The sequence below is a fragment of the Pipistrellus kuhlii genome, unplaced genomic scaffold, assembly GCF_014108245.1.
Source record: "Pipistrellus kuhlii isolate mPipKuh1 unplaced genomic scaffold, mPipKuh1.p scaffold_m20_p_7, whole genome shotgun sequence".
NCBI lineage: Eukaryota > Metazoa > Chordata > Mammalia > Chiroptera > Vespertilionidae > Pipistrellus > Pipistrellus kuhlii.
In genome coordinates this window covers 24,479,275-24,505,615 of record NW_023425573.1, presented here as the reverse complement: position 1 = coordinate 24,505,615, position 26,341 = coordinate 24,479,275, and the positions used below count along the sequence as shown (strand labels likewise).

At 40.4% G+C, this 26,341-nt stretch overlaps 1 protein-coding gene across 1 annotated transcript in view; it reads right to left on the bottom strand.

The window, feature by feature from the left end:
* Positions 1-18,049, bottom strand: part of LOC118709344 — a 197,066-nt gene extending 179,017 nt beyond the window's left edge. Inside the window, exons 1-11 of the mRNA XM_045575611.1 lie at positions 17,921-18,049; positions 14,550-14,712; positions 12,735-12,903; positions 10,606-10,692; positions 9,255-9,317; positions 7,404-7,553; positions 6,181-6,327; positions 5,109-5,192; positions 2,717-2,770; positions 1,405-1,551; positions 340-423 (exon numbers count right to left, since the gene is read on the bottom strand). Coding sequence (XP_045431567.1) covers positions 340-423; positions 1,405-1,551; positions 2,717-2,770; positions 5,109-5,192; positions 6,181-6,327; positions 7,404-7,553; positions 9,255-9,317; positions 10,606-10,692; positions 12,735-12,903; positions 14,550-14,712; positions 17,921-17,952 — 1,180 coding nt within the window. The 5' untranslated portion in view covers positions 17,953-18,049. The remainder of the gene's footprint in view (positions 1-339; positions 424-1,404; positions 1,552-2,716; positions 2,771-5,108; positions 5,193-6,180; positions 6,328-7,403; positions 7,554-9,254; positions 9,318-10,605; positions 10,693-12,734; positions 12,904-14,549; positions 14,713-17,920) is intronic.
* Positions 18,050-26,341: the final 8,292 nt, after the last annotated feature.

Genomic DNA, 26,341 nt, shown 5'->3' with positions numbered 1-26,341 from the left:
CTGTAGATATCCCTGTATACACCCAATTCTTTATAGCCACAGAATTAGTTTTAATATAAATTCACTACTTTGCTAGCCTATTACTACTATGGAATCAATAGATGGGAACATTGGTTGATTTATAGGACCTATGAATTCATAGGCCACATAATTTAAAAATATAAATGTAATGATTTATTAAGTGCACATCCCAAAGGTCAGGTAAAATAAACACAAAGAATGGGATTCCAGGATAAACTGAGTGTGTGGTATAGGATGAACTGAGTATTGATGCCTCAGGAAACAGTGCCTCTTCATTGAGATTCCTGCACCCCAAGCCTTGATCTCCCACCTCTTTACCTGGCTCTCTTTTCAATGCTGTGGTGGAAGCTTCAGGGGGTCCATCTCCACTGGTCAATTCTTCAAAGTCCTGACTGTCAATCACTGCACAAAGAAGATAAAAGCACACATTGTCTTGGAGTGAAGCCATGGAGACCACTGAGTGGAAATCTCTTCATGGGAGCAGTAGGAAGACATAGAAGTTAAGTTAACTCAGGTCCCTCTGGTCTGTGGCCAAAGTGTGTGACCTTCAGTTGTTCCAGGCCCTACCCGAGAGGTCATGATGTCCATGGACAGAGTGCAGCTTTGCCCAACCTGAAGCACAATTCTTTCATCCAACCTCACTACACCTGCAATCCCCATGCCCATTGTATTCCAACTCCCATCGACACTCTAGCTCTTACCTCCACTCTCTAATATCTCCATCCTCATTCTATCTTTCTTTGATTCATTCCAAACATATCTAAATATTTATTAAGCTAGAAAGATGGATCAAAGAGAAGTATACCTACAAAAAGGCTATCTTTTAAAAATGTCATCAGATAATATATTGTTAATTTTTAATGTACTTATTTTTATATTTAACTCAATGTATTGGGATGACATTGCTTCACAGAACTGTGCAGGATTCAAGTGTACAACTGAAAAATACATTATTTGCACATTGCATCAATCACTCATCACCTCAAATGTAGTCTCTTGATTCTGCTCATTTTTGGCAATTATGTTGGTTTCTGGCAAAAGTGTCCCTTTATACCTCTCCTTCTTTTTCTGTATGTGTTTTTCTCATCTCCTTTCATGAATATCTTCATTTTCTGAAAAATTTCCTTTACCCCAATACCTTCCTCTCTTTGAATATAGAAACATACACTCTGATATCAACACTTAAATTTACCATTCCTGTTTTTGATATTTTTTCCAATTACTGCGTCATGTTTCTGTTGACCTCACTGCATAAGGCCCTTGTCTCCTCCCTTTCTACCTCTATCAATGCCACCATTACTGTCTCCAACGGCCCTGATGACATGTCTCAGATCCTTGTCTGGTCCGGGGATGCACCTCACCCATTCTTCCAGTCAGCCTTACCTATTATGTCAGATGCCTGGTTACAGTCAGTCTTTGCTTGGAATTCACATTCAACTCCTGAATTTAAAAATGGCTTTTCCTCCTTTATATCCACTGGGTCTACAGAGCAGGAATTGGTTTGGGTTCCATGGTGGAGTAGCTCTTCTCCTGGACAGAAATGTAATTAATGAAGAATTTTATTTGCCTCCTCTAAGGGAGTGGGCACCCGCACGACAATCAACAAGCCCTTCTCCCTATAATTCCACTTCAGGGGAAAGCTCATCCATCTGCTACTCAAGCCTGTCCTTTATGCCTCTCTTAAAAACAACAGCACCAGCTGAAACCGGTTTGGCTCAGTGGATAGAGCATCAGCCTGTGGATTGAAAGATCCCAGGTTCGATTCTGGTCAAGGACATGTACCTTGGTTGCGGACACATCCCCATTTGGGGGTGTGCAAGAGGCAGCTGATCGATGATTCTCTCTCATCGATGTTTTTAACTCTCTTTCCCTCTCTCTTCCTCTCTGTAAAAAAATCAATAAATTATATTTAAAAAAACAACACAAAAAAACAGCACCATATTTTTATTGATTGATTAAGAGAAAGAGGGAAGGAAGGAAGAGAGAGAGAGAGAGAGAGAGAGAGAGAGAGAGAGAGAGAGAGAGAGAGAGAGAGAGAAAATAGAGATATATAAATATCAATGAGAGAGGATGAATCAGCTGCCTCCTGCACATACCCCTACTGGGCATAGTGCCCTGACAGGGAATAAAACCAGTGACCTCTGGGTGCATATGAGGATGCTCAGCCAACTGAGCCACTCTGGCCAGAGTTTCTCTGTTTTCTTTTTGCAACCTGTATTATGCACTACATTCAGTTTCTTCTTTTACATGTAGCTTATGGATTTGTGTGCATATCTGCAATTATATTATATTTTAGCTCTGCTGCTTTCTCAAGGTGGTCTTAGAAATCTGGTATTAAAGAAGGCAGATCTCTCATTGGTATGCTTTCCAGAATGACTTTGTGAATAACATTCTTCTCCCTCGCCCCCCGCCTCCACCACATTTCTAAAAATGTTTGGAAAGTTTACTTGATAAAAATATTGAAATTGAATTGTGTTTGAGTGATTGGCCTCTTTAGGTTAATTTATCACAGCCATTAGCCTAACTAATACAAAAGTGAAAATATGAAGTATCTTATATTAAAACAAATTTGTATTTTATATAAACTAGCAAGAATTAAAATTAATCTTTTGTAAAAAAACAAACAAACAAACAAACAAACAAACAAAAACACTGTTCATTTGTCAGTGAAAAGTTCTTATTTGCTTGCTCTTGCCTGTTTCGCAAACTATTTTTCCAGATGTAGGTGATTTTCTGAATTCCATAAACTCTAAAAGAAAGAGAACAGTATTTGTTTGCAGTGGTCTTACAGAGTCTATGACAACTCACACAACAGATAGGGTTTGTGATAATTGTAATGTTTACATGATCATATTTCTCTTTCTCTCACTTGAACCCAGTTCTGGTGCCCAATGCTGGGATCCTGCCTAGTGTTCCCATTTGCTTTCCATGTGAATTTGTAAATAACCCTGAAACATTATCATCTCCAGTTCCTCTCACTATGAATGCTGGGATAACCTATGTACCCTGTCTCTCTATTAAGGTTTATGTGAAAAAGAATAAACTTTTATTCACAAAATCCCTGTGATAAGTAAAAATGTAAGTCTACCATTTAAATATTATTTAAGTTTGAAAGTACAATAGTTAGTCTAAACCATGTTTTTCAGAAGTAATTAATGTTAGCACAAGTTATACTTTCAAGACTTCTAAGTTTAATATTAATACACTATTGTCAACAGTGAAATATTGTGCTCATTCTGCTTTATAGAATATAAACTCTTTGGTATTAGAATATGATAGTGTGTAGTAAAAAGACTTATTTACTAGTATATTATTGCTTCTTTTTCCATATATCAATTGATTGCGCTCATCCAGTCAAACAACCTTATAATGCCTCTTTCCTCCTCCTATATTCCAATAGGATTGAAATAGCTAAATGTTTAAAATTGTATCAATGCTTGTAGAGAACCTCAGAAAAAGATTCATCACTAAAACAGAGCTCCAGATTTAGACTCTGGATATTTGTCCAGAAATACAATATTATCTGACATAGTTTAGTGTCATGAACAGGTGGCTTCTTGGGTCTCTCCTCTCTGTGTTACTCTAAGGGATCAAGTCCTAAGGAATAGGATTCCTAGGTGTCTCACTGTATGACCAGGGAACCAATGCAGCACGGAGTTCCCTAAGACAACTTGAAAATTTTTGAAAACCTATATATACCATGGCCTGCACATAGGCCACCTGATCTGTCCCTTTAAGTCACCTGCCTTGTAAGTTAGTGATGCTCTAATTCATGTCCCCATAGCAGATACAAATCAATCGCAAAAAAGTCCCTGTGCTCCATTTGAACTTTACCTTCCTACACTTCCCTCTGTTCTACTGCTTACCCTTCTATTGCCATTTCACACTTCCTTCATCTGCTGTTTTTTGTGGGGAGACCTCGGAAATCTCATGCTGAGAAACTTGTTGGTAGGGAGCCTCTTCTACCCCCTGGTGCATCTTGAAATAATCTCTTGTGTCTGAGCTTATTTGGGGACCACTTTTGAGAGCTCTTTGCCTACACTAAGTCACAGTCACAATGTGCACTCTCTATAAACAGAAGGAAACTTACATTTTACATTGATAGATATAGAGAACTATTAGAATAAAAGTATTATTTACAATATTGTCTTGTAACATCAAGACTAGGTCACATCTTTATTTGTGTTTTGTTCTTCTCCTAGTTGGTTTACCTCAAAAGACATGTTTCTAACACCTCTGGGAAAGTAGGAAGGGAAAAACAATCTCCACTTTGTCAACTAAAGTGCTGCAGATCTGATGACCGCTCATGCTACATAAAACAAGATTTTGATAACTATTTTGAGTTCCAGATTTACAAAATAAAATAAAATAAAATAAAATAACACAGAATCCAGGAAATTAGTCTTGCCTTTTCCTTTATCTCCATGAGACTCTGTGGAAGGTTTGAAACATTTGTGTGATTTTGTTTTCTTATCTAGAAACAAGAGTAATAATGGCCATCCTTCTCACTCCTCAGGGTTGTTGTAAAGGAAAAGGTAAAACACTATTTGTAAAGATCCTTTGTAAAGACATTCTATATGTCACCACTTGCTGGAGAACTTTCTAGAAAACAACAATTGGGGTTTCAAAACACCTTATTTATTTCTGCTAACACAGGAGAGCTGGAGGAATTGACCCTTAGCACTATTCGTGCTTTGTGATTAGATGACAATATGATCTTCCAATAAAGAAATACTTAGCTTTCTCTTATCTGTAAAAATCCATGTATAAACACAATACTTTATAATCACAGAATTAGTTTTAATATAAATTCACTACTTCGCTAGCCTATTACTACTATGGAGGCAATAGATAGGAGCATTGGTTGATTTATAGGACCTATAAATTAATAGGCCACATAATTTAAAAATGTAAATATAATGATTTATTACAGTGCACATCCCAAAGGTCAGGTAAAATAAACACAGAGAATGGGATTCCAGAATAAACTGAGTCTGTGGTATAGGATGAACTGAGAATTGATGCCTCAGAAAACAGTTCCTCTTAATTGAAGTTCCTGCACCCCAAGCCTTGAGCTCCCACCTCACCTGTCTCTCGTTTCAATAATAAGGTGGATCCTTTGGAAGGCTCATCTCCACCAGTAAATTCTTCAAAGTCCTGACTGTCGATCACTACAAAAAAATGAGAATAAAAGAACAAGACAAAAACAAAACAAAACAAAACAAAACAACCTCTAGTATCATGGGGTGGGGCCACATTGCCCCTGGTTGGAAACACTTCATAGATCACTAGAAAGACCTAGAAGCCAAGTTAACTTGGGTCCCTCTGGTTGTGCCTGATGTGTGTGACCTGCAGGTTGCTCCAGGTCCTACCCAGAAAGTGGTGACGGACATGCACAGAGGGCAGCTTTGGCCATCCTGCAGCACTTTATTACCCCTTACCCATTTGCTCAACCTGCTATCCCATCCACATTCTACCTCAATTCAGATTTTCACTTTACCTCTTACCTCCATTCTCTTTCTATTGTCTCCACCCTCAGTGTATCTCTTTCTTTCTTTGCATCATTACAAACATATCTATATATTCACTAAACTAGAAAGTCGTTTCAGAGAGAGGTATACATATATAAAGCCTAACTTTATAAAAGTGGCATCAAATGATATATTTTAATATGTTTGTTTATTTAATATCATTTTAAATTTAATTTATTGGTTCACACATTGCATCAATTGCATACCACCCTGAGCAAAGTCTCTTGGTTTAATTCAATTTTGCTAAATAAGCCTGTTTCTGTCAAAGGTATCTCTTTATTCCTTTCCTAGACGTTGTTTGTATGTTTTTTTGCATGTCCTTTCATGAATATCTTATCTCTCCAAAACTTTTCCTTTTTCTTTAACTCTTACCCCAATATGTTCCTGTCTTTGAATTAGAAATATACTCTCTGATATCAATATTTACATTTATCATTCCTGTTTTTGATATTTTTTTCAAATTACTGGGGACATTTTCCCTCTGAACTCCATTCATAAGGCACTTGTTCCCTCCTCTTTCTACCTCTAACCAAGGTCACCAGCACTGCCTCCATGGGCCCTGATGACATGTCCCAGACGCTTGCCTGCTACTTGGATTCACATTACCCATTCTTTCAGTCACCCTTACCTATTACGTCAGATGCCTGGTTACAGTTAGTCATTGCTCGGACTTCACATTCAACTCCTGAATTTAAAAATGGCTTTTCCTCCTTTATATCCACTGGGTCTACAGAGCAGGAATTGGTTTGGATTCCATGGTGGAGTATCTCTGCTCCTGGAAGAAATGTAATAAATGAAGAATTTCATTTGCCTCCTCTAAGGGAGTGAGCACCCTCACGGCAATCAACAAGCCCTTCTCCCTGTAGTTCCACTGCAGGGGAAGACTTTCTCACCACTGTTCTTTTCTGCTCCTCGACTCTGTCCTTTCTTGTGTCTCTTTTTTTAAAAAAATGTTTTTATTAATTTTTAGAGAGAGGGGAGGGAAAGGGATAGAGAAGTAGGAGCACTGAAACAAGAGAAATATAATCGATCAGCTGCTTCCTGCACATACTCCTTCCTGCACATATTGGGGATCCAACCATCAACCCGGGCATGTGTCCTGACTTGGAATGGAACTGGCGATCTCTTAGTTCCTGGGTGGATGCTGAACTACTGAGCCGCAATGCCAGGCACCTGGTGCCTCTCTTAATTGTACATGTTTTACTGTCCGGGGGAGAGGCCTGTTTTTATCTGAGTGGGTTCTAGGGCCATTTTTATTTTGTGGACACATTTCCTCCTTAATGGTGTTAGGAACATCCCTTTGTGCATTCTTTGTGGTGATTCTCAAATGAGACAATGCTTGGCCCTCTTTTTCTACCTAATTCACTCCCTACCAGGTCTTCATTCATTGTCCTTTACTCCTTCTCAACATAGTTCTCTTTGTATCTCCCCCCCATTTTTCAATTTATTGCCCTCTGCATTTTTTCTCTTTTCCTACTTCTTTTCTCTCTATATTTTTTTTATCAGTGTCCCAAGAGCCCATTAGGGTCTAGGGTGACGTACTGTAGGTACCCAGGACATAAGAAGATCCTAAGAGTGAGATCCTCCTTGCAGGTGGCCCTCCTGGTTTTTTGTTTTTTGGTTTTTTTTTCAGTTTATCCAGTCTCTGTTATGTTTTCTATTTCTGTTTCTTAATTACTTAATTATTCCTGTGAACCGTGAATGCCTTTTCTACATCTATTTTGTCTTTCTTTATATTTGACTTTCTAGCATTCAATCATCACCACAGTCTTCCCTATGCTTTAACTCACAATACCAAATTCCTCCACCTACCATTTCCCCTCCACATTCATCAAACCCAGCCATTCTCACCTGCTGTCTTCGACTGTTGGGCACATTGTTCATTTGCTTGTTGGCTTTTTAGTGCATCCTTATTTTCACTGTTTGTACCTGTTTCAGTTGTATTTATCTCTTGTGTGTCATGGCGGTGCTCTAAGAATCCACATTCAGGTGCGGCTGTATCTAGACCACGTTTAGATTAATAGATATTTTAGTCAATCTCAGCATCAATCAGAATCTAACAGGAAAATACAAAGCTCTCTAAGCTTTTTTGGATCAGAGGGAATTGAATCCAGGGGATTAGTTATTAACCTGATGGTAGAGCTGACAATTCCAAATGCAGGAATTTGGCAACCCACAGAATAGTCAACAGGAAGCTTTGGGAGTAATCTAGGGTGAAGTCATGTGTCAAGGTCACTGGGTAAGTGAAAGCTGGACTATGGCTGGACTGGTTGGTGGGAGGTAGAGTCATGGGAGATGTAGCCAATGCCAGAATTGCTGCCGAAGACTGTGATGGGGAAATACCATGCTTCTCCTTTGCTCCCTCCCCCTCCACTCTCTTGCTAGTAGCACCCAGTTTAGGAGCTCAGCAAGAAGCAGTAGCAAGGGAAATGACAAACAAGTCCACAGAGTCTGTGGCCAAAGATAGAAGGCAGAGCAGAGCAGGAACCCATAAGGAATGAATCCCCAAGGAAACCACCCAGGACCAGCATACCTCCTTTTCCATGGTGAACCTCCCCTGCCCTAGTGCATAAAAAGATAAATATGTTTTTCAGAGCAGCTTAGATTTTTTTTTTTCATTTAGTGCTATTTTTCTAAGCAAAATGATTTATGTTAAGATGATTTCAATAGACATTCCTACAATTACCATAGTAACTGGGCCCTGGTGCATGTTTTGTGCCACATCCACAGTTCCTTGGAACCTCCTCTTGGGGAAAGGGTCCGAGGCATAGCTTTTCCCTTACCTGTGCTGGTCAGTCAACTGTCCCAGCTGAGTCAGACACTTTGACTTGTTTATTGGTGGTTTGTTGTGCATCATTAGAGTTGTCATATCATTTTCTCCTTCCCCCACACTTAATTCCTGTGCATACATACACTGAATCCCTTCTCTGTTCATTATCATTATTCCTTCCTTTCATCCCCGCCTCTCCTCCCCTCTTTCCCCCTCCCCCCAGCTACCCTGGTAGGTGAACTGCTAAGAATATGGATTGATGCATGGTAGATATTTTATATTCTTAAATATTAACTTTTTTCCTAAATGTTAATAGCTAAAACTATAGGTGCTTTCAAAACATTCTGAAGGTTTTTTTTTCTTTTATAAAAATGTATTACTAATTTAGAACATCCTTTCTTAAATAACACATCCCAATGCAAGTTACATGATAATGACTTCTATGATGTTTTTAGAGCAGCTGCAGGTATGCTGCCCCAGAGATGATGGGAGAGGTTTGCTCTGGAGGCACATGGTCCTGTGTGAGGGACCCCTGGCCTAGGGAGAACACACTCATCACCCTTACCCCACCACCCTCGCTGCAGTGCTGGCCACCACTCAATGTAATGTCAAAGCAAGGCTACAGCCAGATGCAAGCAAGACAGAGGCAGAAAACTGAAGCAAGGTGCATGGCATTACATCCAGGCCTATGCTGTCAGAAGCTGGAAGCCAGTGCATTTCAGGAGTATGGAAAGAGCGACCCTCCAAGGTAACCAAGAAAATGAACACCCTGTTATCTAAATCCTTAGAGAAATTGCCAATGCAAAGACTGACTTTTCTGGGCAATTATTACTAAAAAGAAGCAACCTCCCTGCCCCCAATTCCCACACCCTAGCATCTGCCAGATGAGACAAGAACGACAAAGGGTAACAGAATAGTCAATAGGAACAGACCGTTGTAATTCCAGGTATCTGGGCCTAACAACATCAGTCTTTGATTTGAATTACCACCAATTCCTGAGGGAAGAAATGAAAGGTTTATTTCATTAATTGAAGTATGGGCTATGCCATTCTTTCCTAATCCAATTTAATCTTTATAAAGTTGAAGTTCAAGATCCCCTCTCCCAGGTATCAATACAGAGCCCATCTGGACCTGGAAGATCCTACTCAACTCATGCCATCAGCTGCCCTCTGTCATGAGCCAGGCCATCTCACTGATATCATTCAGGAGCTATTCAGTAACCAGAGATGGCTTTTCTTGTTACACACATCTATAGGGAACCTGTTTTTGTTGCCAGGTATACCCGATTGGTAGACTTATCTGACTTCCTACAAAGTCATGTCTCCTTGTCTGAGCCTCCTTCACACCACACCCTTCATATGCATGTCTGTTTCTATGTCTTCTTAGCCTTTTTATGAGATTCAATGTCTACATCTCCTATGTTTCCTCCAGCTCCTGGATATTGTTCTTTCTGTATCTTTCTCTCTGCACATTTCTCTTCTTTTGACCATAATTGTCTTTCCATGAGATTATCTGGATGTGTATAGGGTTAAGCACACAAGTTCTAGGTTCAGAAAACCTAGATTCATTTTACTTCTTTGACCCCAGGCCAACTACATACTGGTCCTCTGAGATTTCAGTCTCCTTTTCTGCAATTGGACAGAGATTGATACTTCTTCCCAAGAGCAGCTGTGAGCACTAAGCCCACAACTGCCAGAGTAAATGATCTGTAAGTGAGCTCTTAGTAATATGCTTGTTGTTATTGTGTCTGTTAACCCTTTCTCCTACCTTCCATTTCCCCTCCTTCTCTCTCTCAAAATACCCATCCCCTCCTACACATCTTACCATTTCCCCTCTTCCCTCCCTATATGACTGCCAATCTCCTTGGCTATTTCTTCTCTTAAACAGCATCTTCCACATTTAAATAGTCTCTTCTACCATCATCCAGAATATCTTCTGTGATGTTGACATTGGGACCATAGTTCTTAGCCCTTCACAGCTCCACATTCATCTTCTGCTGCAGGGTCTTTCTAAATCACAGTTACCTCCAGGTCAGCATCATCTCTAAATCTGGTTTCCTGACACACTGGGTTCCCATTCCTCTGTCTTGGTTATTGGACCTAGGATCTCTTGTCAGAGCTCCTCCTCCAGGATCAGCCCCTGGTCAGACTCTCATACAAACAGCCCTCCGTGCTCTTGAACAGATCTTCCCTGATTCCCAAATTCCACTCAAGACTCAGGCCCACTTTCCATACTCTTTTCTTCTTAGCAGAGGAGAATCGGTTTCTGTCTGTTTGCAATTACCTTGTTCTAGGCTTAGTCGTTCATTAGGCCTCTCCTCATATTCTTCTCCTCCATCACTTTTTAGGAGGAATTTTATTACTGGTATCACTGAAGAGAGGGCAAGAAAAGAAGATAATTAGAGATCTTTATGGGACAAGAGTCATTTGAAATTACACGTTAAGGAATTTCCAACCCTTGGGTCACTCAGTACTCAGTGGTTCCCAATCCTGTTAGTAATGTTCCCTTTTCATTCCTGGGACAGAAAGTGAATGACTTTGTTAAGGAGTCTTTCTGCTTCCCACACAGTAAAGAGTCACTTGAATTTCAAGATAAAAGAATTGTGGCAGCATCATGAGCTTGTTACTCATGTAAAAAATTTCAACTGGCCAGGAAAGCATATATAAAAATAAATGATGTACTATTTATTTTGAAATTTGTTTACTGAACTGTTTTAACTGTAAAGAAAAAGAGAGGGATTTCCTTGTGAGAGAAACAAAGAGGTTTATATGTATAAAAAAGGATAAAATCCCAAATCTTTAAAAATATGAATGGACAAGAGAAGTTTTGGCTTCACTGAGTCATGGAGGATGAGTGCTTCCCAAAGAGATAAATCATAAAACATGGGAGCAAATAGAAAGATGTCCCAGAGGCATCCAGATCCAAGGACAAAAAAAAAAAATGCACTCTTTGAAGACAAAAGCAGGGTTTGAATATTATGGCACAGGCGAACATCCCAAGATACCTGGACCAGGGATCTTGGAAGACTGCTAAAAAGGGGAGAACACAGCACCAGCCTTGAGCTACTGCATGTAGGTAGCTCAGCAAACATATGGAGGAAGGTAATACACCAATAATCCTTGGTGCAGGTCTCTTGAGGCACCAGGGAAGAGATGGAGGGAAGCAGTTAGACAATATTCCTAAGGGCTGATGGCAGGGGTACCTCCTGGGGCAATAACTCCATACTTTTAACCTTACAAATCGGGACTATCTCTTTACCATGTAGTAGATAACATCAAATTACTTAATTTTTGAAGCCAGACCTCCAAAATATTATTTTATATTTACCACATTTGAATAAACTCCCACAATCTGCTTCTCACTCTGAGATTAATCTAATATGTCCTTGTTCTGCATACACATGGACTCTTTAACACTCTATGCTTGCTCCTGTGGCATTACATTCCTCAGTTCAAATCATTTTTTCTTTTCAATTCTCCAGCATTATGTGGAGATCTTTTTGAGACTAAAAGTATATAGAATAAAAAATTTTTCTAGGCAAGTCTAACAAAAATTATTGAAGGACATCTTCTTTACTGAGAACCAATAAAAAATATGAAATCATGCCACCTCAGGGAAAAAGTAGAGAATCAAATCGGTATTATTGTATAGGCAAAGCAATTGGTTTTTTTATTATTATTATTTGATTGTTGATCACACCTTTTGACCATTTCTACTTCCTCAAGAGGAAATTTGACCTTGCTCACTACTATGGAAACCTGATGTACGTGGCCTTTCTTCTGTGTTAATAGACCAACACTGAGCTTAGAGTTAAAAATGACCAGTGACTGTAGGTAGGTAAATTGCATGTGGCCTAGGAGGGACTAGATGTTAACTCTAATCCATTTTTTGTCTTCCTTCAATGTGGTGATTGTTGTAACTCAACTGTTCCTTAAGTAATCTCTAAAAGTTATGACCACAGAGTTGTTCCATGATATATTGATTCCCCTGGGCATGCTAAAGCTAAATCAGGGTGGATCCAGCACCCATATCCAAGCCATCACTTAGGCAGGTTGTATACAACTTCGTGGACTGCTATATGGAGCTTTGCAAATGGACCCATAGAAGAGGAGCAATTAATGCTGCCTTTTGGGGATGTTATGTTCCTTGTCATGTGTTCTTCTAAGTAAATCCTATGTCCCTATGGCTCTGGTGGTCCTGTGACTCTAAATGCCCAGTTAAGCAGATTTGCAGCTGGGTGTTTGTATTCTAACTATTATATCATAAACTTTGAGAGGCTCATTATTTGTCTTTTCTTAACTGCTATATCCACACTACCCAGCATCTTGTGTGCCACATGGTAGACACTCAATATATACCTGTGGGAATAAATTGGCCCTGGACATCAAACTGTAGGTAATAAACCTAATTACCTTTGTAGAATATTTTGTAAATGCGAAATAAATCAGGGTAAGTCTTCATGATGGTCTTGCTGAACAGCGCTCCCAGAAGAGACATGTCAAATTTCTTCTCCAGTTCACTGAGAACATCATATATGACTTCATGTACAGGAGACCGTTTTTTTAAAGATTCTTGAGATTTCTTAAAAACAGTGAATAGAGAAAATATAAATACAGACTTCCAAGTTACAGAAGAGCCCTAGAAAGTGATTTTATTGTTAATGCATAGTGATTTCCCAACATAGGAATCTTCTCACATACAGTTTTAGAATTTCTCTATATTTGTGTGGCTTCTAAGTGGAACAACTAAATCCTTCCTCTTAGAAAACGCCCATTTGTGAATCTGAACTCCTCACCCTCATTTATATGAGATGGAATAAGGAGTCCTTAGGAAGAACAAAAATGGTTTCAAGTGAAGTAATATGTAGTCCTTTCAGAGACTGGCTAAATGTCTTAGGAATAGACTTAGTGGGTGATGAGCTGCTGTTCTATTGACTGGATAGCCCTTGTCCCTTCCCCAAGACTGACTTGGCCTGGAAGCTCCTGTGAACTTCGCCATAAAGAAAGCCTATGCACAGGGAAAGTGAAGCCATGCATCTCTATTTCCACCTAAGTCTTTTGCTAAAATTAACCTAAATTTTAAGACTCCAGAAATACCAAGAGAAAGTGGGAAAATAGAAAGGGAACTGAAAGCTTTTGTTGAAAGCATAGCAAGCATCTACTTTTAAATATGTCCTAATAAGACATTAATTCTCTGTGGATCTTAATATTCTCAGATCTAAATATTTAAACTGATGTTCACTGAAATGAAATGTTATGTCAATTATTATATTATTTTATTAAATTAAGTCATTCAACTTTATCACCCATCCTATCTAATAAAAGAGTAATATGCAAATTGACTGTCACTCCAACACACAAAATGGCTGACCCCATGTGGACACAAGACAGCCGTCACAAGATGGCCAGCAGGGGAGGACAGTTGGGAAGAACCAGGCCTATAAGGAAGGGCAGTTGTGGGCGATCAGGTCAGTAGGGGAAGGCAATTGGGAAGGACCAGGCCTACAAGGGAGGGCAGTTGGGGATGATCAAGCCTGCAGAGGAGGGCAGTTAGGCGTGACCAGGCCATCAGAAGAGGGAAGTTGGGGGCAACTGGGCTGGCAGGGGAGGGCAGTTAGGGGTGACCAGGTTGGCAGGGGAGCAGTTAGGCATCAACCAGGCTGGCAGGGGAGTGGTTAGAGGATGATAAAGCTGGCAGCCAGAAGCAGTTAGGGGCAATCAGCAAGGCAGGCAGTCGAGCAGTTTAGAGCCAGCAGTCCTGGATTGTGAGAGGGATATCCGACTGCCCTCAAGGGGTCCCAGATTGGATAGGGTGCAGGCTGGGCTGAGGGACACCACCCCCCATGTAGGAATTTTGTGCACCAGGCCTCTAGTTCATTAATATTATGTTTAACTTCTAGTTTATATTACACTGTATATATAATTTCTAGAAGGCATTGTACACCCACTTCAGATCCAGCCTATCTCCGGTGCTATTCTCACAGCTCCCAGGGGCACCATGTAGACCATTCCTTCAGTTAGAATCAGCACTATCTCCATTAGTAATGACTCCTTCTCTTCCCTCTTTTGACCTTATAGGAATATTTCATAGCAGTACTTGGGAAGGTTTCCACTCATAGGCAACTCCTCGGTTGCTCAGTTATGCTCTGATGTTTAATTCCAGGATATCAAAGTATAACTTCGTTTAGGGTTGTTTTATCAGATTGTAACATAATAAACCTCACTTACTTCATACATTTCTTCGGTTATGAAATCGCGGTCACGGAGAAGTTCAAGGAAAGGAAATGTTGTTTTTATTGCGTCTGAAATATCCACCTTATATCTTTTGAAATATGTGAGTGCAAGGTCATTGATACATTTGTTTTCTATGTTCCCATCTTCTGCAGACATCCTAGGGAGAAGGGATACAATGAGAAAATGGCCATCAAGGTTTTGATATGCTGTAACATTATATATATGAAGGATAGATAGGCTTTGAAGAACAAAAATAATTAAAATAAGTGGTCCTGAATAAAGATTAGAACAAATAGAATGGCAGCAATAGATAAAACTATCATAAAATCAAGCCTGGTAGATTAGAAAGAATGTAAGCATGTCATGATCAAAGCCATTGTAAAGTTATTTTGTAACAAACATACTGCAATGTTTTATCAAAATGTTTTAATTTGTACAAAAGTGAGATGGACTAAACAGGTTATCCACAGAGGAATAAGAAAAAATGGTATAAAAACAGTATGTAAGCTTAAAAATGTATCTTAATTAACAACTAAGAGAAAATAAATCTCAAAAAGATAAAAACATGGTGTTCCCTCCCTGACATACATCAGTTAAGAGAAATAACATCCTGAATTTTAAAACTAGTCCATAAATGATTAGATATGGTTTAATAATTATATGATGAGGCATAAACTGAAATTTCATAAGAATATCAATAATTTTTCTTAACTTCTGCTTTATGTTAATATGTATCTGTCTGTGCTATCCTATATAATAAAATGGTAATATGCAAATACACTGAATGGTGGAATGACCAGTTGCTATTATGTGCACTGACCACCAGGGAGCTTCCCCCTGGTGATCAGATCACTCCCACAGGGAGAGTGCCACTCAGCCATAAGCCTGGCTCACTGCTGGCAGTGGTAGCTGGAGCCTCTCCCACCTCTGCAGCAGTGCTAAGGATGTCCAACTGAAGGCTTAGGCCGGCTCCTGCCTAAGTCTTAAGTCCAGCATCCCCCAAAGGCTCCCATAATGCTAAAGGACACAGACTGAGCTGAGAGGACCATCCCTTGCCTGAGTGCATGAATGTCATGCACTAGGCCTCTAGTTATTGTATAAAATAAATCTTTTTAGACATCTTAATTTCAGAAGTGGCTGCTGTTTCCTGTGAAAGTAATTGTAAACCTGAGTCTGTAATTCTGCTTCTTAGTTGAATATTTTATTTCTTTGGTAATAATGTTTTGTTTTTTAAATATATTTTTATTGATTTCAAAGAGGAAGGGCGAGGGAGAGAGAAACAGAAACATCAATGATGAGTGAGAATTATTAATTGGCTGCCTCCTGCATGCCCCCTCCCACCCATTTCTGGGGATTGAGCCTGAAACCCAGGCATGTGCCCTGACCAGGAATTGAACCTTGGCCTTCTGATTCATAAATGGACGCACATCTACTGAACCATGTCGGCTGGGCTAATAATAATGTTTTAATAGGCATTTTGTATTCCTAAATCATGAAGACTCATAAGCTTCCTTTTTGGAACTATTATAGAAGAAAATTATTGGCTCTTTCCAGCATCAGGAAATAATAATGTCACATTATTTTGTCAAATTCTATAAAAACGAGTTTCTTATTTAAAGACACGAGAGAAACCATTTGTATTTCTATCTTATTAAAATGCCACTAAAATGATAATTTTAAAAAAATACACTTCACAATGACAAATAGAATGGCAGGGGGCAATGTGTAAATGAGAGATTTCAACAAAAAATGGTCAGAGGAAAATAATTGTTACTGAAAGTAAAGGTTGCTCCCTGCAGGCAACCAGTTTGCCCTGTGGGATCTTGAAGGTGGTGAAGATTGAAAGGGAGACATGGTGCTAAACATTGATGTGCCATTTGAAAAATGAAGAATGGGGAGATGTCCCCTTCATCCCTCAACTTGTATCCTGACCACCTCGAGCCAAGCAACCTATCCGTTGTAAACATTGCTCTTCTTTTTATTATCATACTTTCCTGTTGCCTATGACAGATTTCATAAATGGAATAATATATCATGTATGCTTATATGTCTGAGTTCTTTTGCTCATCATTCATGTTGTTGGGTGAATAGAAATTTTTTCCTCTTATTGTTCAGTGGTATTTCACTGTGGAATCTAATGAATAACATAAATTAATGAACACAAATAAACCTAGAGACATAGAAACATCAAACAGAATATCAAATTGCAGATGGAAGACAGAGCATTTGGTCCCGAGAGATCAACCTCTGAACTCATATGCATATATGAATAACCCATAGTCACAAACAATAGGGTGGTGAGGGCTTGGGGGATGGGTGGGAGAGGGCAATGGTAGAAAAAAGGAACATATGTAATACTTTCAACAGTAAAGATTTATTTAAAAAAAATAAACAAAAGCAGAAAGAGTATTTGTTATATCCACAAATTAATTGAAAAGGAAAATTGGGAATACCTAGCAGCAATTTTTAGAAAAATTACATGAAATTGATGGAAGCTGACCCAATATAAAATCTCCCAAAATGACAAATACAAAAGTAACCATTGAAATGACGAGGCCATTCATATAAAAAACAGTGATGCCTACCATTACCACAATTTACATACACTGTATATGATAATATACATATTTATATGCTTGAGATAATGTATTAGGATAAAAAAATGAATGTTTTGATATAAATACTAAAAGAAGGTACAACATTATATAATACTAGAGGCCCAGTACACAAAATTTGTGCACAGTGGAAGGGGGCCCTCAACCCTGCCTGCACTCTCTTCAATCTGGGACCCTCAGGGGATGTCTGACTTCAGGTTTAGGCCTGATCTCCTAGGAGTCAGCCAAAACCGGCAGTCAGACAACCCTTTCACAATCTAGGACTACTGGCTCCTTACTGCTTGCCTGCCTGCCTGCCTGATTGCCCCTAACACCAGCTGCCCTCCTCTGTGGGCCTGGTCACCCCCAACTGCCCTCCCTTGCTAGCCAGGTTGTCCCTAACTGCCCTCCCCTACTGGCCGTCTTAAGGTGGCCATACAAGGCTGAGGGAAATGAGAGGATTCAAAGATCATAAGAAAATAATAAATCACTGCCTCAAAGCATCAAAAACGATAGCCGAGTCCAGATGGCCCACAGCTGAGCAGTAGCTTTAAAATAAGAGTCCTGTGGGTTGTGGCAGCTGCTCTCACACCAGCAGCTGACCCTCTGCAGTTTAAAGATCCAATTCCTTCACTTCATTACATTTCATTACATTGCACATCAGTGTCCTTGTAAAGCAGGATGAGATCAAGGTTTAGACGAGTGTCTGACACACACTAAAGCAGCAGCACAGCCAGACAGAAAGTTAAAGGAAGGGAGACAGAGACTGACCTGGTGCTGAGGTCGCTGCTCCCACTGGCCATCGTCCTGCCTTGGGGTCTGCCTGGACCTCTGATTCTTCCAGTCTCCCCAGCCTGGGTCCACTGTGGCTGCCTAACCCTGAGCAGGAAGTGAGTGAACCCCCCCCCCCCCCGCCCCACCCAGGGCTCCACCCAAATGAGGAAATGAAAAGTGAAAACAACTTTTTGAGTGTTTTCAGATACTGTCTGCCTCCTCTTGCAGCTTGCAGCTCCAGGGCTGCGGTGGGGTGGGGGCGGGGGGAGGGAGGGAGTGTGTTTTCTCTCAGCCATCAGGACATGTGGCCACAGGACTGGAGGACAAGGAGGGACAGGAGGGACCTGGAGACCAGGAGAGCAGGATCCCCTAGGAGTCCCCTGGCTTGTCAAAAACATGAAAAAAGCCTGTGAATACTACTGTCTTCACCTGCTGCAACTTTCTAAGAAGGTACAGAGACCTGACGCTTTAGGTCTCAATGTTCAGAAACAGGACTGGAGAAGCAACATTCTCTAGACTCTAGAGTCTACAATGATTTCCATATTTGTTCCCATGAGCCAAACTTTATCCGGCTGTAAATAAGGGTTCTTGCCTTATTTCATTTAAGATACAGGGGAAAGTTCTACCCTCTTTCCATGTACGTCTTTTCATTTCTCTCAAAGAAGCAAACATCAAATCTTGTCTTGTTTCCAATCTCAGAGAAAAAGCATTCAGTATCATAATGATATTTGCTGTACATTTTTTAAAGGGAAGTTCTGTTTATTTGTAGTTCATTGAGAGTTTTATGATAGATATTGAATACTATAAATTGCAACTATTGAGCTATTCATATAGTTTTTCATCTTTTTCTTTAATATTCCATCGATACTTATTGATCTTTAGAGTCTTCTCTTAAGTAAGTACAACTACAGTTCAACAGTAATTTTAGAATATTTACCAATAAATAAAAGAAGGGATAATATTAAAAAGATTACCCCAGGACAGACAAGGATATTGTTGAAAATAAGAGAACACTTTTAGAAACTATCAATAATATATTTAGAGAGATTTGAGAATACATATTGTACCCACAAATGCAAAAAAAAAAAAAAAAAAAAAAAGAAAAAAAAAAAAAAACAACAAAAAAAAAAAAAAAAAAAAAAAAAAAAAAAGGTATACAGAGAAAGAAAGAGATAGTGGTTAGATATTTGTTAATTTTTAGATATTTACTAAAATATTTATAAAATAAAGTACAGGAGATTTTCTAGAAAATTAAGTAAACAGGTTAAAAGGGAAAAAGTAATAAATTTGAGAGAAAATATAAGAGGGTTAGGATTCACTTAGGTGTTATAATATCGGCCTAATTGGACTTAAAAAAACTGTACAAGGAAAAGGCAGAGGAGGAATATATCAAGAGAATTCTTTAAGGGGTGACACCACAGAGTAAAATGAGATGACTTTGAAAAAGCACAACTGGGTACTTAGAAAAATGCATTTTAACAAAAGCAAGCTAAGGTACATCATTTTTAAAATGACAACACTAAAGAACAAAGAGAAGAATTTAAAAGCTTCTAGAACAATTAAAAACCTGATCACCTAAGGGAAAATGATCTCAAGAATAGTTTGAGACATCTGTTCAGTAACAGTGACTGTAGAGCCAGACTTTCAATCCTCAGAGTGAATCAGACATGTAAGAATAAAAAATTTTACTTTACAAACATCCATTTTGGATATTTTTCCTAAACATTTATTTATTTTCTTTACGTATTTGCTAATACAAATATACAATTTTTAAAAATGAAAATTTGTGTTCTTAAAGTTTTATGAAATCACTATTATATTTTTATATTTTGCTTGTTTCATCCACTTCATTGTCTCAACTTCTTGCATAATCCATTTTAATAACCTTGTATATCTGCATCCCTAAATTCCCCTAAGCATATAATTCCCTCTACCTAAAACTGTAATCTACCCATATCTTGCAAGATTTTTTCATTATATTATTGTACATTACAATATTGCATTACTTTCTCTGCATCATACACTGCTTTTCTGCATCAATTTTTATTTATTAATACCTTGCAAAATTTCTCTGTCATCTAGTATGATTCTAGTTTGTTTGTTTATTTATTTCATGTAGAATATTGTGCAGTACACTCTCACTCTTAGGAAACTACAATAGGATGGATTGCAGAAAAACAGAAAAGCAAACTGAAATGAAAAAGACATGAAAATAAGAAGGCAATGAATTCAACCTTGGAGACATTAAAGAGAAATCCAAAATGGCAGTTCAGCAGCAGACAGAGAGACCAGATGTCTCTGATTGAAAAAGGTGATGATTATAGCACATAAATAAGTGCAACAATGATAGCAATGTCATAAGGGATGGAAAGCAGTAATACTATTATAGGGTGCCTGAGCTACAGGTGAAGTGGCATAAATTGCATGTTTTGAACTCCAGGCTGCTACTAAAAACATTCTAAAAGAAATACCTGTTAGAATGGCTATTATCAGAGAGACAAAAAACAAACAAACAAACAAAAAATATAGAGGAGGATCTGAAGAAAACAGAATTATTGTTCACTGTAGTGGAAATATAAAGTGATGCAGACCCTATGAAAAACACAATGGCATTTGCTTTAAAAATTAAAAATAAAACTACCATATGATGCAGCAACACACTTGTTTTTGTTTTATTTTTTTGGTGTTTTTGTTTTCCAAAAAATGAAAACACTAACTAAAAAATATATATACACCCTTATGTTCATTATAACATTTAAAACTAGAGGCCCAGTGCATGAAATTTGTGCAAAGGGAAGGGGTTGTCCCCCAGCCCAGCCTGCACCATCTCCAATTTGGGACCCCTTGAGGGATGTCCAACTGCCCTGTCACAATCCAGGACTCTGGCTCCCAACCGCTTGCCTGCCTGCCAGCCTGATCACCTCTTAACCACTTCCCTGCAACCTGATCAATGCCTAACTGCTCCACTGCTGGCCTGATTGCCCCCAACTGCCCTGCTTGCCCTGTCACTCCTAACTACCCTCCCCTGCTGGCCTGATTGCCCCCAAGCTACCTTTCCCTGCAGTCCTGATTGCCCCAAATGCCCTCCTCTGCAGGTCATCTTGTGTTCACATAGGGGCAGCCATTTTTGACCATATGGGGGTGGCCATATTGTGTGTTGGAGTGACAGCAATTTGCATATTACTCTTTTATTAGATAGGATGGGTGGTGAACTCCGGGTTGCCCCTAGCTCTTGTGGAGATGCCTGTGGGAAAAGACAAAAACTACAAATTTTCACCAAGGCCTTTGGATAGCCTGCAGCCAACTGAATGGGTCCCAGTGTTTGTACATGGGCTGAAGAAGCAGACATTATGTAGACTATACATTGTAGAGGGATGGATTTCATATTTGATCTTTGAGTCTCACATCATCCAGCTGTAACACAGCAGTCATGTGCTTCTGCTCTCATGGTGTTTGGGGCCCAGAAAAGGTCTCACACAGACCACACCAGTTTTTTCTTATCTCCCCTTTCTCTCCTCTGTCCATGGGAAGTAGGCTGACTAGGCCACCACCATGCTTGGTGTTGGCATAAATATGCCAGTTTAGAGTCTACCAAGATTACCACATGAATTGGGGGCTGATAGCAGTCAGGTGGCCAGGAAATCCACAGGGCCCAGCCTCTGTGGACACCCCAAACTGGGGCTGCCTTGGCCAAGGGAAGGACGTGTTCCTAGGGCCAGAGAGAGCTAGGCAGCACCCCACTCCATGAACAGCAGTGGTTTCTGTGGAAACCGGAGGTCTCTATGGAGAAAGCAAAGACTTTTTTCAAGAAAACAATGTCAGACTTACCCAGTTAGGAATGAGATGAGGCCATCTTCAGAAACAGGTTGAAACCCTGACAATCTGCTGGTTTGATGTGGAAGGAAGAAGGGAGGGCCTGGGACATTGTCCAGGGTAACAGGGGCACTGACAACAGAGATCATTTCTGTTGTCAGGAAGTACCTGAGCTAGAGGCCTGGAAACCGGGAGAGCAGTAGAGGCAGTGACTGAGGAAGGACAGGGGAGGGAGGCTATGCCAGAGAGCTGGGCTTACTTAGCTTCACTAGGAGCAGCTTCTATTCAGATGTCACTAGTGGGCTGAGTCTCTAGCCTGGGAGACCCTATGGGGACAGGGTTTGTCCTTGAGAGGAGAGAGAGAGTCCCAGACCTAAGAATTCAGGGGCAGGAGGAAGCGGAGACAGCAGCTTCAGCAGCCACTGGCCCAAAGGATAAAGACCTGGCACCTCTGCGGATGCAGAAATGGAGAGGAGGGACACCTGGGACCCAAGTGGGAGCACTCAGGCCCCACACCAATGTCCCCTTCTGGGAGGTGGCTGATCAGTCAAGAGGACTCCTTGCTCCCCTGCCCTCCTTTTTCCTGGGAGGCTCTGAAGCTGGGAGTCCTGTAAAGTTGAGTCTGCTCCTTGTCGGGTCTCCCTGAGCTGATCCTGCTGGAGAGGCCAGGGCTCTGTGCTCTCTGAGCTCCAGTGCAAGGGACAGCAGCCTGGGGATGTAGGCTATATGTGTGGTTGACTAGAGCAGCCAGGGACTTGAGGCTAAGCCCTGTTCTGGGATCCAGACTTAGGAATTTTATTTTAGCCCTCATCTACACCATGACCTCTGATCCAGCTTTTAACAGGAAGAAAGCTGATTTTTGTAAAAATATATTTTTATTGATTTCAGAGAGGAAGGGAGAGGGAGAGAGATAGAAACATCAATGATGAGAGGGAATCATTGATTGGCTGTCTCCTGCATGTCCCCTACTGTGATGGAGTCTGCAACCCAGGCAGTGCCCTGACTAGGAACCAAACTAGGGATCTCCTGGTTCCTTGGTGGATGCTCTACTACTGAGCCAGACTGGCCGGTAAGAAACTTGATATTTTTAACCCCATCTCTGTCTCACTTTTTGTCTGTCAGTTGGTTTGGAACTCAAGTAAAGGAAACTTGGGCAGTGGAGGGTGGGGGAATTATACACAGAATTTGTGGTTCTTCTTTTCTGAAATTTCTTCTTTCTGAAATTTCCCTCCCCAAAAAGCCTGGGGAACTTTGGCTTCTTCCTTGGCTCAGGTGACCAGGAAGAAACTGGACTTTCTTACCAAATTTTGACCATCTCACGCAAGCCTATGGCTGCTCACCCAGCTGGGTGATAATAAACAAGAATTACCTTGTACTGCCTGCTTCTGAGATGGACTTTCCTCCACAGTGGGCTGCCTTTGTTCATGGTCCAGAAGTCTCAGCCAGCTGTTCTCTGAATATTGTCCTCACAGGGATGTCTACCCACCCAGTTTACACAGAGAGAACAGGAGAATCCCTGGCCCCTTCTCCCAGACAGAAGGCACTTCTCTCCAGCAAAGCAGAGCAGGGTATGTGCTTATGCCCAGAGAAGCCACTCTGGGAGGTTCAGGCTGAGGGGTGGTTATCAAGAGCCCCTGGGTCTTGGGAGCTGCAGGTCCTCCTGCAGCCACACTGTCCCAGGTAAGACCACTGCTGAGCTAGCTCCCTAGCATCATAAGAAGCAGCTGGTATCTGAGTTCAGGTAAATGGGACTGAGGAAATGACAGGCTTAGTGGCTTTCCATGCCCTAGGCCATTTAGTGGAGTGGGAAGGAAACCCTACCTACTAGCATAATGACCAACTCAGCCTTTATCTCTGTAGCACAGGAATCCCCACAGTTCCGTTAAGGAATCCCCAAGCTCTGTGGCCCTCTAATTGGCCTGAGACTGCCCCATCCTTCCTCTTAGGCTTCTGGGACCACCTCTGGGGGTCCTCTGGATAGATTCTGTAGATCAGTCATATTTTCCTTGGCCAGCCAGCCTCCTCACCTTCCCTAGCAGCACCCAGTTTTCTTTTAGCAGATGACTTCTTCCTGTGGGGTGCACAGTGGAGGCATTGTTCATCATGATATTGACCCTTGAGCCAGCCAGGGAAGCCAGGCTCTCTTTGAGGGGATGGACTTTGATAAAGTTTGTTGAGAAATTAGAAGAATAGTTGAGAAACATTAATCAAAACTATAATGAGCTACCACCTCACACCTGTTAGAGTGGCCATTATCAGTAAAAGAAGCAAAATAAATGTTGGAGAGGTGATGGGGGAAAAGGAACCCTCATTCACTGCTGGTGGGAATGTAGACTTGAGATTCCTCAAAAAAATTGAAAATGGAGCTACCATATGATCAAGCAATCCCTTTCTTGGGTATATACCTGAAAAACCTCAAAATCTTGTATTCACAAAGTTATATACACACCTATGTTCATTGCAGCATTATTCGTGGTAGCCATGACATTAAAACAACCAAAATGTCCTGTGATAGAGGACTGCATGAAGAAGATATGGTACATATACACAATGGAATACTACTCAGCCATAAGAAAGAATGAAATTGTGTCATTTGCAACAACATGGATGGACCTTGAAAATATTATGTTAAATGAAATAAGTTAGTCAGCAAAAGCTAAGAATCGTATGATTTAGCTCATATGTGGGATATAAAACTGAAACTTATGAACAAAAACTGCAATGTAGTGGTTGCCAGAGGGAAGAGGGTGGGAGGGGAAGGGGGTCCTAATATATGGTGACAGAAGATTTGACTTTGGGTGGTGGGGACATGGTATAAGATAAAGATTTGTAACATAGAAACCCACACCTGAAACCTATGTGTTCATGTTAACCAATGTTACCCTATAAATCTAATTTTTAAAAAAGGAATAGAAGCCTTCTCCTGGCCTAGCTGTCCCACCTAGGTCTTGCCTATTGGGTCATGCTGTGAGGACTCTGCATATTCTCTATTCAAGCAAGAAGGGAGGCTGGGCTGAAACCGGTTTGGCTCAGTGGTAGAGCATTGGTCTGCGGACTGAAAGGTCCCAGGTTCGATTCCGGTCAAGGGCATATACGTTGGTTGCGGGCACATCCCTGGTAAGGGGTGTGCAAGAGGCAGCTAGTTGGTGTTTCTCTCTCATCGACATTTCTAGCTCTTTATCTCTATCCCTTCCTTTCTGTAAAAGGATCAATAAAATATATTTTTTAAAAAAAATTTAAAAAAAAGAAGGGAGGCTGGGTAGGGGTCTGTCTTACAACAAAGGGCAGGGGACTCTTTTGCATGTGAGTGCAGTTTGGAACTCTCATGTACAACTTCTTAGAAATCCCCATTCTGAGCTTCAGGGCTTCACTCCTATATCAGGGCCCTGACTGGAATAGAGGCGCAATTGGGCTTAGAATTCAGTCTTCTGTGGAGTTCTATCATTCTTAAAATTAGGGCTTGTTTTAGGCCTAGAACTATTGCCTTCCAACTGCATGTATGAGGATCTCTTTGTTTTAGGTGGAGACTAATAGATTTAAGCCTATCATGTACTCTTTTCAATACATTCATCTCACTTAGGCACCAAAATCCACAGTTCTTTTCTTTTTAATGTTTTTATTAATTTCAGAAGAAAAGAAAGGAAGATAAAGATGTAGAAATATCAATGGTGAGAGAGAATCAAAAATTGGCTTCCTCCTTCACACCCCCTTCTGGAAGTCCAGTCTGCAACTTGGGCATGCACCTGACCAGTAATCAAACTATGACCTACTGGTTTGTGGTTCAATGTTCAACCACTGAGCAACACTGGCCATACAAAAATACACACTTCTTATAGTTATTTTTTAAATTAAACTTTATTTTTTATTGTCTAAAGTTTTACATATCTTCTTTTCCCCCAACTGATATCCTCCCCAGCCATTACCACCCCGGAAAGCCCCCACTATTCCAGTGTCTGTGTCCATTGGTTATGCTAATACAAGTTCTTTGGTTGCTCTCTAGCCCCCCTCCTTCTATCATTTGTCTCTGGATCTATTCTTGTTCATCAAATTATGTCGATCATTATATCCCATATATGAGTGATATGTGATATTTATCTTCCTCCAACTGGCTTATTTTGCTTGGCATAATGCTCTCCAGTTCCATTCATACTATTGCAAATGGCAAGCATTCCTTCTTTTTTATAGCAGTATAGTATTCCATTGTGTAGATGTACCATAGTTTTATTATTCACTCATCTGCTGTTGGGCACTTAGGCTGTTTCCAAATCTTAGCTATTTTAATTTGTGCTTCTATGAACATAGGGGTGCATATATCCTTTCAAATTGGTGTTTCTGGGTTCTTGGGATATATTCCTAAAAGTGGGATTACTGGGACAAATGGGAGTTCCATTTTTAACTTTTTGAGGAAACTCCATACTGTCTTCCACAGTGGCTGCACCAGTCTGCATTCCCACCAGCAGTGCAGGAGGGTTCCTTTTTCTCCACATCCTTGTCAGCACTTGTTGTTGATTTGTTGATGATAGCCATTCTGACAAATGTGAGATGGTACCGCATTGTTGTTTTGATTTGCATCTCTTGGGTGATTAGTGACTTTGAGCATATTTT